Raw genomic sequence first — 17176 nt, 5'->3', positions numbered from 1 at the left:
CAAGCCTGTTCTTTGAGGAGAGTATTAGGTGGAGGGAGGGGGGAGGTTAACAAAATCATGTAAACTAATCCAGCTGCCCATGTGCCCCCCCCTTAACCTAGTGAATAATATGTCTGAGTTTCCCCCTACCCACAATGTGAGTCCTGACACATTCATCGCCAGCCTGAGCCCAAGGCTATTAACTGTGTGAAGAGCCGCTCGCAACTAATTAAGACTGATTTAGGGGCAGAGGAAGAGAGGCAGTCATAGGAGATTGGGGAGAGAAACCATGTGGCTGAGAGCCCTTGTTGTCTCGAATTATTTCAAACCTTCATGGAGTCAGATGAGGGCAAGACCAGACCTTCCTTAATCAGGCTGGGCCAGATTGCAGTGCCAGCATTCCATGCTGCTTATACTCCCAAAGGGATGGGTATACCACAGTATCCCCCAGCTACTCATTCTGTCACCCTTCTCGAGGTTCCCCGTAGTGCCTTGTCCCTTTTGAGGGGCCTCTTATACTGGATGAATGTCTCTCAGAATCCATCCTCTTTTGGTGATCAATGTCCCTTCCAGGGGAGAGTGGTGAAATCTGGGAGAAATGTGGAGCCTAGCGGGTTGTGGGGGAAAGAGGGAAAAGAGAGGAACCCCAAAGAATGAACAGATAGCAAAAGACTAGGAAGTATTGCAAGCAAGTCACAAGCCTTGGGACCCAAACAGTCACTAGCTTTTAGCGCCATCTGTAAAAGGCAGGGAGGTGGTGGTCTAGATTTAAGCAAAGGGCCCAAAGACAGGGAAGAACAATTAGCAAGTCCACAAACCATGATTCAGTTTCAGCTACTGTAGTCAAAGCTCAAAGAATTTCCTTTTGAGTGTTGTGAGCTTGGCACCTTGGCATGAAACATAGTTCTTAGGAAATTCAAATATGCTGGTGACTGCAAACATTTTCATTGATACTTAGACACATATCTAGCTTTAGAAATAGACATATAGGCAGAAATATAATCAGTGAGTATCTTCTTCCTTTTATGTAGGTATCGAATATAGATTCAGAGAGACCCTGATTTACACATAGCATGTTCGTATTTCATGCAATATAACTACCTTCCTTTGTCTGCATCTCTAAAGGCTTCCAGGCCTATCTATATAAAACGTACCCTTTGAATCAGGCCAGCGATCCAGATCCAACTTAGAAAAGAGGTTCCCTGTGAGCTGAGGATAGCTGGAGGATGGGTGTGAAGGGGCATTGACTGATTACAGAGGATGGACCAATCCAGTACTGTAGTGTTTAGCTGCTATCCTCTGGGCCTCCACGTGGGTGTGGGAAGGGGATGGTCTCCAAAATTTGTATAGATTACAAAGGGATCCTCCTACACAAAAGTTTGAGAACTACTGGCCCAAACGCCTGATTACACACACAAATGATGACTTGAGGCCCATTTCCCTGACACTTGATGGTTTATCATAATAAGCAACTTTTGAAAGCTTTGTGTGGAAAGTAGCCCACCTACCAGTAACAATTCTCTCCCCCAACCCCCACCCCTCTCTGTGTGTTCCCGTTCTGGGTGTGTCTGTCCTGTCCTTTCCAACAGAGCATACCTGGATGTCCAGGCAAGACTGGGCGAAGTTTCTGAGTGGCCCTTTGTTTAGGTGATGTCTTCAGACCTGGACACCTCCAGCCTCACTCCCCACCCCCACCCCCACTGGAGATGGCTCACTTCGGACTGAGGGTTGAATTCAATCTCATCATCTCATGAATCTGCTGTACTATATAAGACAACAGCTTTTAAAAATGTGTATATAATCCATGATTTTTGTGGGTTTTTTTGTTTTTTTCTTGATGGCTCCCCTTGTCCCATCCTCACCCCCACACCCTTCCTTTTAAATATCTTTGAATCACATTTGGTAGTGTTTTTGACATAGTCTAGTAGCCTCGTCGCTTTAATATGTAGTTAAAAGCTAACCATAGTATAACTGTTATATTAAGGATTTTACTTTCTTTAAAAAAAAAAGTTATTTTGGTTGTGATTTTTGGTTCTGTTCCTGCTTCAAGGATGCTGAGGTGGTAATATGACTCTCAACCTTTTGGTGCCCATTCTGAAATTGTGAAACTTTTCAGGTGGAATTTTAGCACACTCTGAAATTCGAAGTCGAGAAGCGCCAGAGCGGGAGTTGGGCATAAGTTTCTCATTTACATTTGTAGAAGCGAGATCATAGCTTAACAGGCTCTTTAGCGATTCATTTTTGTGATGTCTCCTTGTTAACCTAAGTATATCTATTTTCGGCAATAAGGTAAGGACGACAACATTTCGGCCGTCCTTCTTTTCTATAAGTGCTTTTTTCTGTTGAAAGAGGTGATATTATAAGATTTTTTGAAATTGTGAATTCTGGAGAAAAATAATAAGTGCTGTAAATACAATTCCATTAACTACATAGAAACTATTAAGAAAGAGAAAATGAAAAAAAAAATATTTTTGTGAGGGACTTAGTCCCAGGCAGTTTGATGATCCATGGAAAGAAACAAAAAAAGGAAACTAATTTTTTTTTTTTAAAAAAGGTCAATTTTTTAGTTTTAAGGTCTAAGAACAATCAGCTGCCAGGGCTGCCCTTGATGAAGTCAAAAAGAACACAGTTTAGCTCTCTTGTCAGTACATTAGACCTAAGAATTCTACTAGTGTCACACCAGCATACTCACTGCTCCTTTGTACACAGCTTCCAATGAACAGTCTAGTTGTATTTTTTAATTTAAACTATGAAATACTGCTTTTCCCAAGAGTTTGAAAAAGATAGCAATGTTAATATTTAACGTATTTAAAGTTCAAAGCACACCTGTTTGGCTTGGGGGAGGGGGGAGGGCATATTTTTTTAGTCATTTAAAAAATTAGATTCGTTTTTATTGTCCAATCATTTCAGCTCCTCCAAGTGTCACCCGAGACACTTCCCTTTCTCTCTCTCTCTCACCCTCCCCCGGTTTGGGGCCCTAGGGCCAGGGATGGCTAGTCCTACATTATTGATACTTTACCCATTATTCTTTCCATTAACAAATTAGGAAAGCAAACTCTTTATTTTTTTTTTTAATACCTCAGTGCTGCGAGTATCACCAGAGAGGCTAGGGAAGATTTTTTGTTTTGTTTTGTTTTTAATTTATTGTAGATGTAAACAGAATTAAAACATTTTTAAAAAGTATAAACATCACTGCACTGTGACTGGTGGGAAAAACTGACAGTTTCCTGTTTGCACATGTTTAATATTTGGCTGTTATAATATATGGTCCTCAGTTGGGGAAAAGATACTTATGATGAAGGATATTTTTTAATTTAATTTTTTTAATATTGGTAAATAGGCCTGCAACAGCAACTTAGAAAAGTACAACTCAGTAGATGGCATTAAACAACAACACCAACAACATACTGTAGTGTGAATATATTTTTTCTTTTTTTAACGTGATATTGACAAGTTTTATTAATATTTTTTTAAATTGTTACGTTTATAAATTTGGTACTCGAGGCACAGCCAGTATGAGACACTGAATGCGACATTTATTATAAAGAGCTGCTGCACTCCTATTTTTATAAATGTTACTAATGAGTAGACTAACGTAGGCATTCACTAGGCAGGGTAGCGCAAAGGCATCTTCCAGCAAGAGGCTGAATGAAAAGGAAGGAAAAAAAAAGCTTTGGGGTTTTTTTTTCTTTCTCAGTTCTGATTAAGTAAACAAAATGAATCATGCTCTTTGTTTTTCCAACATAACATTTTAGGGTTGTTGTGGGTTTTGGTTTTGTTTGGGGATTTTTTTTTTGGGGGGGGAGGTTCTTTCTTATTTTGGAACAACCAGGTTAAAGTATAAAATGCTGGACGCTTTTTAAATATTGAGACTTGATAAAGTAATAACAATAAAGGTAGATGGTTCTTTAAAAAAAAAAAAAAAAAAAAAAAAAAACCAAAAAAAAAAAAAAAACAACATAAAAAGGAAGTCAATTCCCTGTGATTCAATGTCTGTGCCAGGGAATTTTTATTAATACTTTGTCCATGTTGAGGATGTACTGTACTACCATTTGTTTTCTCTTCATTCCCTGTCACCTCATAGATGATTCTTTGTTGACCATTGTCTGTTAATAATGTATAAAATGGCTATCTTGTAAGCGTGCTGTCCTGATACTAGTGTAGTAACTTTTTTTCTCCTCTTTCTTCTAGTACATATTGGTAGGTGTATTGTAATTAAGGTTAAAAAAAAATTAGATGTAGTTATTCAGATTTAGGACCAGTAAGGATAGAACTTTCTCTTATTTAAGAAAACAAAATGCTAATTTTGGGGCAGTTTTTTTTTCTTTTTTAATTGTCTTTTTTAATTTTAAGGTCAATTTTTTTCTTTGTTTTTTTTTTCTTTATTTTTCTTTTCCTTATTTTTCTTTTCTTTTTTTTCTGATCTGATGTGGTTTCAACTAACCAAAGGTCTCACAATGTTAAAATGCTGGCAAACTCCCCAGCATTTTGTAGATCCCCACCCCCCCCTTAACTTTCAAGGGGTCTGCCATACTACCTTAAATGCTAATGCTAGATATGCAAAACTGGATTTTTTTAATTTATTTTTTAAAAGAGGGAGGCATGGTATATTAAAATGATTTTACTAAGAGAAAAAATATTTTTTTAAGAATGTTCAGAAGAAATTGATAATCTGTGTGAATATGTTTTAGATGTTTATATACCTTTTGAAGAGACCCAGTAGCCCATAGCACAAATCTTGTGGAATCTGATATGTTTCAATGTGGCTACCTAGGTTAAGGTTCACGTTAGTCCCCCCCGCCCCAATCATCTAGAAGTCCATTTTGAAAGATTTTTGTAAATTACTTTAGCACTGATGTTCAGCCTTGTCTTTGTTTCAGTTAAGCTCAATGGCAACCTGGGAACCACCTTTTATCGGGGAGAATACCATTTGGGCAATCAGTTCTCCCTCTCCCCCAAGTTTGGGAAATAGTCACTTGTGTGACACTCCAGCCTCCAGTTGGGCAAGTCGCTTCACCACATTGGGCCTCAGTTTCCTCAGCTGTAAAATGAGGGGCTTGGACTGGATGACCTTTCATGGCCCTTCCAGCTCTACCGTGCTATGGTTCTATCAGTCTAATTCCATCTGCCCAGGCCCCCAAGAGCACATTGTCTCCCAGTGGAAGGAGCATGGCATTTGCTGGATAGCTCCTGCTCCCCCGTTCCTCTCCCATCCAGAAAGGGCAGTATTTGAGAGGGCAGAGTCCCTGCTCTTCCCTCCAGAACATCTTGAAAACCTGAACAAGCCCAGCCTTCTTCATCCCACCCCAACCCCCATTTGAAAACCAAACAGAGCACATAGCTCCCACCCCACCCCATCCCACCGCCCATTGGCTTGATTCAAACGAAGCCTGACCTGGCCTTTGCATTTCTATCCTTCATAATGTTCGTTTTAATTTGAACTTTGTAGCTTGGACTTTAAGGTAGCATGGCTCTATTGCTGTCCATTTAATTTCTCATCTTACAGCAATCCACAGCCAGTAAATGTTACACACATCTTATTAGACTAGTTCAATCATTGGGTAATTGTTGGTTCTAATGACCTGAAAGGTGTTCAGTTTTTTGTTTTGGGTTCTTTTTCTTTTTTTGTTTTGGTTTTGTTTTGTTGTTTTTCTTTCTTTTTTTCCGTTCTATTTTTATTTTCTGGCTAGGAAAAAAAAATTACCAACCTATTTTGATCTTTAGTGCAAGCGAGGGCTAGGGACTTAGCCTCCACCTTCACCAACCACACTGTTTCATTCTGCCATTCACTTACTTACTGCAGCATAATCAAGAATAAAGCAATATAGTTTACTACATTTTTATTGAAGGTCAGCCATGCTTTCTGTATTATATTGCATATGAAATTGTTTACAAAAAAAAAAGAACACTAACTCATACTTATCTTTAGTCTATTTGAAATGGCACGCAGGGACAGAGGGAATTTGAGGGGGAGAGAATATTTTTCTTGAATCTGCTTCACAGGCCAAGATATTTTCCCAAGGAAGGGGATAGCAAGGGATCTGTATGGGGAGCAAAAGGGAAGGAGAAGCAGGCACATTGGAGATAGATATACACTGGCGGGTCCTCCTGTCCTCATCCTAATGGCATGAAATACGCAGAACTCAGCTCAGCCCGTCTCTTGGGCACAGACACTACATGAGGAGATCTTCTGTAAGTTAAGCAATACTTTAATACTGTAATAAGTTTGTTTGTTTTTTTTAACCAAATAAACACACACACACACACACACACACACACACAAAACCACCCCATTGGCAGAAGGGCCATTCATCAAAGCCCTCTGGCCAAGAGCTACCAAACAATCAAAATGGATTGTCTTTGACAGGATTTCATTTTAGATCTGGGGAGCCGGGTCAAGTAGGGGTAGGAGCAGGGGGAGGGGGGCAGGGCTGGACAGACAAAAAAAGCATCAGAGGCCTCTCCCAGCGGCTCTCTGTCACTGTATTTTGTACATACTGTCCCATCCCGTGTGGAATCTGTGAGTGTCATACTGAGTATGGTGGGCCAGCAAACCCCTCTTCATGGTGTATTGTAAAGTCAAAATTCCATGTGTACTAGGATGCAAGTTGAAGCATTTCATGTGGACATCAATGTATCTAAATAAAACTTCCCCAGCACTGTGGCTGACCTCACCCTTACTTTTATACTTTAGTATGAAACTGATGAGAACTTTGGTAGTGAGTATTTTTTTTATATATATACATATATATGTATCTATATATATATATATCAAGCATCTTTCAGGTCTTTGTGTGTGGCTTACTTAAAGCCCTGTTGTAAAAACTACTATGTGGATGGCAGTCTCTCACATCTCAGATGTGGAAAGTATAATTTTATATTTGTATTTTCAAATAAATAAGTTTGTGAAAGGTTTCCATCCTCTACTGTGGTCCAGAAATCAATGTGTTTGTCTGACAAAAAAATAAAATAAAATAAACTGTTTTGAACAGAGGCGTTGGGTGATTTTTTTTTTCTTTCCAGGGAGCTAGCCAGTATTCTGTCTCTGAGACCTTGGGGGAGAGGGAGGGAGAGAGATGGGTGAGTTAAGTCAACAGGTTCTTTTGTACCCTTGAAGAGTTTCTAGACCTGTTCTAGGTCATTGGGAGCTTGAGTAAAGAATAGGCCTGTTCCTACCCTCAAGGAGCTTCCACTGAGATAAAGGCCTTACAGGTCAAGAAATTGACTTCACAAGTACAAGATAGGGGAAAGCATAGTGAGAAAGAAGCATGTCTGAAAAAGATCCAGTGGACTTAGGTTGACTTTTAAGTTCAACAAGATTGATGACGTGACATGGTGGCCAAAAAAGATAATACAGTCTCTGGCTGAATTGAGAAAGACAACATTTCCAGGAATAAGGTGGGAGTCTTGCCATCCTCTGCCCTGTGAGATCTGCCCTACAGATACGTAGCATTGTGTCCAGTCCTGGGCACCACACTTTAGGATGTGGTCAACTGAAAATTAAAGGAAGGAAATGGGGATATTTAGCCTGAAAAAGAGAAGACCCAGGGAGGTGGGGCATAACATCTCTTGTCAAGCAAGAATTTGAAAGGTTACTATGTGGATATAGAACTAGACTTGTTCTATTTGGCTATAAAGAGCAGAATTAGGGACAGCTAGGTGGTGCAGTTGATAGAGCACTGGCTCTGGAGTCAGGAGGACCAGAATTCAAATGTGACCTCAGAGACTAGCTGTGTGACCCTGGGCAAGTCACTTAAGCTTGATTGCCTCAGAAAAAAAAAAAAAGGCAGAACTAGAATCATTGGATGGAAGTTGCAGAGAGGCATTTAAGCTTGAGGAAATGAGAAACTTTAGAGCTCTTCACAAATGGAATGGACTCCCCTTCATTGGAGATCTTCAAGTGAGCAATGGATACATACTTGCCAGATATAGAGGAGATCCTTTAGAGGGGAGTGGGTTGGCCTAGATTGGCCTCTGAGGTCCTTTCCAACCCCTGTAAATCCTGTGATCTATGGAGAGATGCCTCAACATAAATTGTTTACAAAGTCATTTCAGTTGTGTCAAACTCTGTGTGACCACATGGACAAGTCCATGGGGTTTTCTTGGCAAAGGTACTAGAGTGGTTTGCCATTTTCTTATCCATGTGCCCATTTTGCAGATGAGTAACTGAGGCAAATAGGGGTTAAGTGACTTTTCCAGTGTCATACAGCTAGTAAGTCTAGATTTGAACTAAAATCTCCCTGACCTTAACTCCAAGTCCAGTGGTCCATCCGCTATGCCACAGAGCCACCCCAAACAACCATACTAGGTTGCTTATTTTGTTCAGCAACACCACCTCAGGAGGTCACTCAGATCTAACCACCAAGTAGCATCCTAGTTCCATCATCTCCAGAAGGTACAGGGGAAACTGAGGACACAGAGCTTGGGATTTAGAATCAGAAAATCTGAATTCTAGTTTCACTTCTACCACCAGCTCTTGGACCTCCATTTTCCTCATTTGTAAAACAGAACAGGTTCTCTACCCAGTTTACTTGGGTTGAGGATAGAATGAGATCATTAATGGGAATGAGAGAGAAAGGGAGAGAAGAGGAAAAGGATGGAGAAGGCAGAAGGAAAGAAGAGAAAGGAAGGGAGGGAAGGAAGAAAAAAAGTAGGGAGGGAAAGAAGAAGGAGGGAAGGGCATTTATTAGGGTTTACCATATGCTAAGTACTGTGCTCAGTATTAGGGACACAAATGCAGCAGTGAAGATAGACTTTCCTCAATGAGCTTATACATCACATTACACTTCTAATGGGGAAGATAACAAATGGAAGTGGTGGCCAAAGAGGGAGAGTTTGATTTGAAAAGTTCAAAGTCTGGTGAGTGGAGCCACAGGAGAGTGGGTTGACATGTTCTATCCAGGAACAATCACAAAGGTCATTGGATTATTATTCCAGAACCAGAAGGGGGAGGGGGATAGGAGAGTGTGATCCTAAGGTATGAAGTGGTGAATGCTGGAACCAGGCCTGGACATATTGGGCAACTGAATCAACCTCAGGAAGGGATTTCCAAATATGAAAGAGTTAAGTCCTTTAGGGTTTGGTTTCCAGTCTAAGTGACATGGCAGCTGATGAAGAAACAGCAAAGAAGAAAAACATTGGGAACCCTGGGGGCAGGAGGAGACACTCAAGGGTGCATCAGTGGAGGTGGGGAGGGAAGTAGGAAATAAATAGAGGAAGCACATTCTGCTGTATCCTTTTTCCCCATAGCCTGCTCCACTGGCTCTGGAGGAAGACAGATCCAGCCCCCTGTCCTGATCTCAAGATTTTTACCTGAACTTCAAGCCGGGTGACAGCATCCTTCCTCTGACCCCCTAGGGCTTCCTTTCCTATTCATCTGAGGTGCTTCCTCTGCTCTAGGTGCCCACCATTTCCACCCATGGGAAACCAGGACTTGGAGTAGGGCATGACAATGCCAATCCTCTTCTTGCCAGGAGAATCTCCACCCTAACCCGCTCCCTTTTCCAAAATGGCCCCAGATCAGGGAGGGGAAGACCTCTCTGTCATAGCCCAACATTTCCCATTGCAGAAATACCCAAATATTTTTTCTTAAAGCAAACTATACTCACTCTGTCTTCTCACCTGATATCAAACTAAAGATATTTGATTTACAACAAAGGAAAGGAAGCCCTCTATCTTAAGGAGACCTCTTAGGATCATAGAATTTAGGGCTGGAAACTGGAGGAACTGCTCTATTTCAAGACCCTTATTTTCCAAGAACAACACTGAGGGTCAGAGGGGGAAAGGAACTTATCCAAAGCCCCTACAACTACTAGGAAATAGAGCCTGGATTCAAACCCAGGATCTCAGACTCCTGAGCTCTTTCCATCACACCACACTGCCTCTCCTGGCCAAGGCACCAAGCAGGAAGGCTATCGATTTGTCAAAGTGGGCTTGGCAACAGAAATAAGAATAATGTGAGAGTCAGAACAGAGAATAAGGTTATGGTGATAATTTTAAAATCATAAGATAACCATCAGAAAAAAGAAACATACAAATAAAATTACAACAAATTAATACCACTCCCCCAAATGAGTCCAGTCACTGAAACTAGAGAAAAGTTCCAAAATTGTGCCCTCTGAATTACATACCATCCACAGGCTTTGAGTTCAATATGTGGGAATTGACATCACAACATTTTTTTTAAATTTCAAATGCCATACTTTCCCCTGCTGCCTAACATCCTTGCTACTCTTGTCTCTTCTCTATGGAACCACCAATATTCAGAACCTTTTCCAAGCCCATCCTGAGCCTGGAGCAACTCCAGTTTGCTCTGAATCATAGACTGAAGATGCCCCCAGAAATCTAAAACTTATGGCTTCCTTCATTTAGCCTGGAGCTGTGTGCCTTTGCAACATCTCTCAAATATGCCCCCCCTTCTTTCCTCTGATACTACCACCGCTCTAGTGTAGACCCTCACCACCTGCCCCTGAATTATTCAAGATTTTGAGGTGCATCTCTGCCTGCCTCGCATCTCTCCCCACTCCAAACCACCCTCCATTCAGTCACTAAAGTGATTTCCTAAAGCACAAATCATGCCATACTCCTACCCCTTACTCAGTATATCGCTTCCAGGAGGAAATCCAAAGCCCTTCGTAACCTTGTTCTCCAACACATACTCTTCAATCCAGTGACACTGGCCTCCAGAACTTTGTTACACAAACAAAACACTCCTTCTCTGGGCTCGGTCACTTTTTCTGGCTCTTTTGCTCTGACTACTGACCTCACAGGCTTCCTTTAAGTCCCAGCTGCAATCCCACCTTCCCCTAACTCCTCTTTATTCTGTTATCTTCCCTCCATGACTTACCTCCTATTTTATCCCATATAGAGTTTGCTCTGGATATATTTGTTTGCATGCTGTCTCTCCTGTTAGATTGTAAGCTCCGCAAGGCCAGGGAATGTCTTTTTTATCCCCAGCACTTAGCACAGTGACTGACACATATAGTAGGCACTTAATAAATGCAACCAAGGTGGAAGACCTTTATACCTGAGGATCCCTGGCCACATCCTTGGTTATATTGCCCCTTTCCAGCCTGCTTTGAAGGTATCAGTCCCAGCCTCAGTGCGAGGGGAATCAATGGACCCTCCTAAATTAGAAGTGTCAGGTCCTGGCCCCATTGTTTGTGAGAGGAAGTGGAAAGAAAGCAGTTAAACCGACTGGCCTAGACTCATTTTTTTTCTTCCATTTTTTTCAGGGGGGAAGCAATCAGGGCTAAGTGATTTACCCAAGATCACATATCTGAGGCCATAATTAGAACTCAAGTCCTCCTGACTCCAGGACTGGCACTCTATCCACTGTTCAACCTAGCTGCCCTAAATCTCATTTTTCTATATTCCTTGCCTCTCCCTCCTGCTGCCTTGTGCATTTGTAGTTAAACCAAACAGCCTTCCTTTAAACATTGTAAATAAATGAGCCAGTTTCATTCAGCGTGGAATGAATAGAGGGAGAGCTGTCCTCAGAAATCAAGAGACCTGATTTCAAGTCCCATCTGATACATACCAGTTGTGTATCATTGTATATGCTGATGATGTATTACCAGACTGGGCAAGTCACTTAACTTCTCAATGCTCCAGACTCCACAACTCTCCGAGGCTATAAATTGCAGAGCAGGTGCTGACCTGCATTGGTAGAGGGAACTTCCTCACCTGGGAGTTCTTTGTACCAATGAAATCAAAGGTCTAATCTTGTTCCTAATGCTTTTAGCTTTGGCCTGTTTCAGGGGCTGAGAATCTGCAGCCTCTGTGAAGTTTGGATTCAGTCAAAGGATCGCACTTGGGGACTTAGAGGGCCACATGCAGCCTTGAGGTCCCAGGTTCCTCACCTCTCATTCATCTATGAAGCTCATTTGTGCCTAGCAACATACCCTGACAGTCTGGCTAATTCTTGCCATTTGGCATCCACAGCTTTGACAGGGAATGGGGAATATGGGGGGAGGAAGGTGGCATGTAGAGTTCCTTCTAGCAGGACAAGATAGGTCTAGGAAGCTCAAAGGAGACTATTTGGAAACACAACTCCTGGCTGCTCCTAGCCATAATTACAAAAAGGTAACCCGGATAGGCTCTCTCTTTCCCTCCTAGGAGGCCAGAGGGCCTCCCCAGGCTCCAGGCCTGAGTCCCAGTGCCCCCCAAAGCAGCTACAACACTCCATATACCCCAAACCGATCCCAGTATGTGACCCAAGAGGATACTTCATCTGAGGCCCCTGATTTGCTACAAGCCATGTGCAGGGATTAGCACTAATCCCCCAAGCTGACTAGCCGGCTATAGCTGCTACTCCTTGGCCCTTGGGTCCCGGCTAATTGATGTGACTTATCGATAGGCATGTTCCTAGGGAAGGCAGGCCAGCCAGCACCCACCATTCCAGCTCAGTAATCACCACTGATTAAAAACAAGTTAAGCAGCAACGAAGGCGGAAACCTACATTAGCCAAACGACCTTGTCTCTGTCTGACCACAGATAGATGGAAGCGATTATGAAGGCGTCACTTAAAATGTCTACAAACATTAATGACTGTTTGAATTTCCCAAGATTTATAGTGAAGCCGGGTTTGCCTCTCCATTGATTCCTTTCTCTCCTTCATCTGTATCCATGAATTTCTGTGGAGGAAGAGGTTGAGCTAATCAGATCATGGAATTTGAAAGTGGAAGGGCTTTAGAAGACAACTGTGAAAGGGCTTCAGCATCTTCTTGGTGTTACGGACCCTTCGGCAGTTTGGTCAAACCAATGGATGTCTCCCCGCTTCAGGGGCCAGGCTGAAATCAGGGCTGGCGGCACCTCAATCCTGGGCTTCTTCAGCTCAGGGGCTTGGGCTGTCTCCATCAGAATCTAAGGGGAGGTGCTAGTCAAGATGGTTTGTCTTCCTGCCTCACCCTCGCAGAATAAGATTTTTAAATAATTACAGGAAATTATTCTTTTCAGTCAGAGGTCAGTGGATATATGGGTGCAATTTTTTCTGTCCCAGTTCAGAGACCTTCCCCATCCCCAAGATCTGTACAAGGACAGCAGTAATCCCTGCCCATGGTTTGTAGAGCCTTGGGGTTCTGTGGACCCCAGGTTAAGATGCTGTTGTTCAATTGTTCAATCGTGTCTGACTCTTCATGATCGTGTCGACCATACTGTCCATGGGATTTTCTTGGCAAAGATACTGGGGTGGTTTGCCATTTCCTTCTCCAGATCATTTTACAGATAAGAAAACTGAGGCAAATAGGGTTAAGTGACTTGCCCAGGATCACACAGCTAGGTCTAGTGTCCTAGTGTCTAGGTAAAATTTGAACTCAGGTCTTCCTGACTCCAGGCCCACTTTACCACCTAGTGACAGCTAGATTAAGGACTCCTGATCTAATCCAACTCCCTCATTTGATAGAAAAGGAAACTGAGGCCCCAAAAGGTAAAGTGATTCCTAAAGTCAAATAGACAATAGGAGCATAGATTCAGAGCTGGAAGGGACCTTATAGGCCATCTGATCCAATTCCATCATTTTACTCATGAAGAAACAGAGACTCCAAAGGAGGAAGAGACTTTCTTAAAGTCACATAAGCTATAGAATGAATTAATGGAAAAAGTATTTATAAAGTGCTCACTTGTTAAGGGCAGAGCCGCTAGGTGGCGCCATAGTGCACAGAGCACCAGGCCTGGAGTCAAGAAGAAGACTCATCTTCCTGAGTTCCAATCCGGCCTCAGACACTAGCTGTGTGAGCCTGGGCAAGTCACTTCACCCTGTTTGCCTCAGTTTCCTCATCTGTAAAATGAGCTGGAGAAGGAAATGGTAAACCCACTCCAGTATCTCCTCCAAAACAAAAACAAAACCAATGGGGTCACCAAGAGTCAGACGCGACTGAAACAATTAGACAATATCAATAGGATCAAATTCAAATAGAGATGGATCCCTGCAGTCACGTATTGACTTAGAAAAACAGATGAACATTATCTACATTGCTTTGTATTTTTCCTTTATTTTGTTAAATCTTCCTCAGTCACATTTTTATCTGGTTGGGAGCTTGACACCTCTGGTCTAGATTAGAATTTAAACCAGGGTCTTCCAGCTCTAAATCCAGTATCTTTTTTCACTACACATCTCTAAGGGTCCTGTCCAGCTTGGATGTGCTATAATATCTCCCTCTCTCTGTATCTATATAATTAGATTCTAAGATATCCCCATGGCTGGGGAATTGGGTAATCCAATACTCGACTCATAGAGAGCTGCCCCATCTACACATAAACCATAAATGGATCAGCAATTTTCAAAGAGTTGGAACACAAAAAGCCCTGGAACTAGACTGAACGTCCTTTAATCTTTCTTTAATGATTCACGAGGCACTTCAAGGATCTTGCAGGAGACCAGGGTCTTTGTATGAATGTAAATGTTCTCTGTACTGTAACACTTGACAGATGCCCCATCTCGTAGAATTATCTGGAGAATGGAATGCTGAAACGCAAGGTTTATGGCATGGAATTATGGCCAGCCACATTTGCATGGTACAGAGTGCTTACATATCCATTCTTTGATTCGACTCTTACAACGGTAACCCACTGGGTCTGAGGCAGGGAAGAGATTGTCCCCATTTTATAGATGAGAACGCTGATTCCAGAAGGGCAGAATGATCTGTATAAAGGTACATGCCTTATAAATGGCAAAGCTAGGACTAGAACTCAGCTTTTCTAGGTCTCAGTCCAATTCCCGTTCCACGACTCCCCCTTGCTTCTCAAAATGTAATGTATGAGGTGTTCCAAAAACCTTCATGACATTAAATCTATTATGGCTCGCTTAAAAGTTATTAAAATTGCATTTAGACTTTTAGGACATCCTTTTACTCAGAGGGAGTCTGCATATGTGAAGGTGAAAACATACCTGAAGTTGTGTGTGCTTGTTTTAAGAATGGCTCTGTGATTTCATTAGTACAGGGAAAACCTAATGGGGAAATTCACTAGAAAACTATCCGTGCAGAATTGACACTGCCCTGAAACTCACAGCACCTTATGCTTGGAGTCAGGAAGTCCTGAGTTCAACTCCAACCACAGACACTTACTAGCTATATGACCCTGGGCAAGTCACTTAACCCTGTTGGCCTCATTTTCCTCACCTATAAAATGATCTGGAGTAGGAAATGGCAAACTACTCCAGTATCTCTACCACAAAAACCCCAAATGGGGTCAACCACTGACCAACAACAGCACATCTGTTTCCACGGCTATAATGTCAACAAATGCCTCTGTGTCTCATGACAAAGCTAGACCTAAATCTGGTCAGGCAGTGTCCTGTACCTGCTCATGATAGCAGTGTCCAGAAAGCATATTCACTGCCCAAACACTTCCCTCACCCCATGCACATCTAGTAGGTGGGAGCTATTACGGCCTCCGAATGAGAGAGAAGACAAATCTCGGCCATCCCAGGCTGAAAGCGATCCTCTGGGGCTGGTTGGAGCTGGGTAGGGGTAAATCACGGCAGGGCAGTATTCAGGCTGACCACAAAGAAAGGGAGATGTGCACAGTGCACAGTGTGCCCTTGCTATCTCTTGCTCTTTCCTTGTTTTGTATGGTTTGAAAAATGGATATTACAACTGAAGCCATCACTCTACATTGGTTCCTTTCTCACTCCTCTCAATAGTGGACTGAAGATGTTTCAAGTGTTAGTCAAATGGGACTACCTTGTTCAAACCTTGTCTCTCTTTTGAAAAAATGCAGCTAAAGGGGTGGCATCCCAGTGGACACACCCAGAAATGTTTTCATCCTGACTCTGGTGGTCCCACAAGGGGATCTGCTTGAGTGGAAATGGGGGAAATTTGAAGAGGAGCTCCATTAGCTGTGTGACCTTGGGCAAGTTACTTAACCCATCATGGGCCTGTTTCCCTCTCTGTAAAAAATGACACAGTAGGTGGCACAATGGCTAGAGCACTGACCCTGGAGTCAGGAGGACCTGAGTTCAAATTTAGTCTCATTTACTTACTGGCTGTGTGACCCTGGGCAAGTCACTTAACCCTGTTTGCCTCAAAAAAGAAATGGACACAATACTGACAGAGAAACACTGTTGAAGAAACTGAGGCTTAGATTGGGTCTTTGGGATTTGCCAAAGATCATAATAAATGGCAGAGTCAGGATTTGAACTCAGGTCCTCTGACTCCAACACCAATATTCTTTCCATTGTATCACAATCACCAGTCTCATGTGAGTATCAGCTCCTTGAGAGGTGGGACGACGTTTTGACTTTCTTTGTGTCCTCAGTACTTAGCACTGTACCTGGCACGAAGTAAACCCTTAATGAGAGGCAGAGGCAGCTAGGTGGTGCAGTGAATAATAGAGCACCAGCCCTGGAGTCAGGAGGACCCGAGTTCAAATTCGAATTCAGACACCAGAAAAATTTACTAGATGTGTGACCTTGGGCAAGTCACTTAATCCCGATTGCTTTGCCTTCCCACCTCTACACCCCCCCAAAAAAGAAAAAAAAAAAAGAGAGGCAACCAGGCATCTAGCTGGGACAATGGGTAGAATGCTGGCTTTAGAGTCAGGAACAACTGACTTCAAACCTGACCTCAGAAGTTTACTAGCTGTGTGACCCTGAGCCAGTCACATAACCCTTTTTGCCACAGTTCCTCATCTGTAAAATGGGGATAATAATAGCACCTATGTCCCATAGTTGTTATGAGGATCAAATGAGATTAGTGCTTTCTAAGATTTAAATCAACATATAAATGTTAGTTATTATTAATGAATGCTTGTTGACTGATTGAACAATCAACCTACAAAAATGTTCTAAATATGTGATTCCATGATGTGTCTTTTTCTTTTTGGAGGGGGGAAGTCAAGGCAATTGGAGTTAAGTGACTTGCCTAAGGTCACATAGCTAGCCTGTCAAGTGTCTGAGGCCAGATTTGAACTCAGGTCCTCCTGACTCCACGGCTGGTGCTCTATTCATGGTGCCACCTAGCTGCCCCCATGATGTGTCTCTTGTCCAGCCAATTCCCAGGTCAAGGCCATCAAGTGTTGTCTCTTCCCAGAGATCTTAGGATCCCAAGAACCTAAAGGCGAGCCATGGAAGACTCCCTCAAACAACCAAACTCCCTCACTCTACATTCTTGTGAAAAGGGGAAGCTAGTCTCCCTGACAATGATTCTGATTGGAATAAACCCCACTGGCAGAGGCAGCTTTGACCTCAAGGGCCAGA

General features: G+C 42.5%; 1 protein-coding gene across 7 annotated transcripts in view; it reads left to right on the top strand.

Annotated features, from left to right (window-relative positions):
• MSI2 (musashi RNA binding protein 2) overlaps nucleotides 1–3945 on the top strand; it is a 542542-nt gene extending 538597 nt beyond the window's left edge. For all 7 annotated transcript variants that reach the window (XM_069067442.1, XM_069067445.1, XM_069067443.1 and 4 more), the window contains one exon: nucleotides 1569–3945. In XM_069067442.1, coding sequence (XP_068923543.1) covers nucleotides 1569–1610 — 42 coding nt within the window. In that variant the 3' untranslated portion in view covers nucleotides 1611–3945. The remainder of the gene's footprint in view (nucleotides 1–1568) is intronic.
• Nucleotides 3946–17176: the final 13231 nt, after the last annotated feature.

Source organism: Petaurus breviceps, unplaced genomic scaffold (assembly GCF_028583685.1).
Source record: "Petaurus breviceps papuanus isolate PSGF00001 unplaced genomic scaffold, PetGlider_PUasm1.0 90750, whole genome shotgun sequence".
NCBI classification, from domain to species: domain Eukaryota; kingdom Metazoa; phylum Chordata; class Mammalia; order Diprotodontia; family Petauridae; genus Petaurus; species Petaurus breviceps.
Note: the sequence above shows the minus strand (reverse complement) of the source record. Positions and strands in the feature narration are given on the sequence as shown.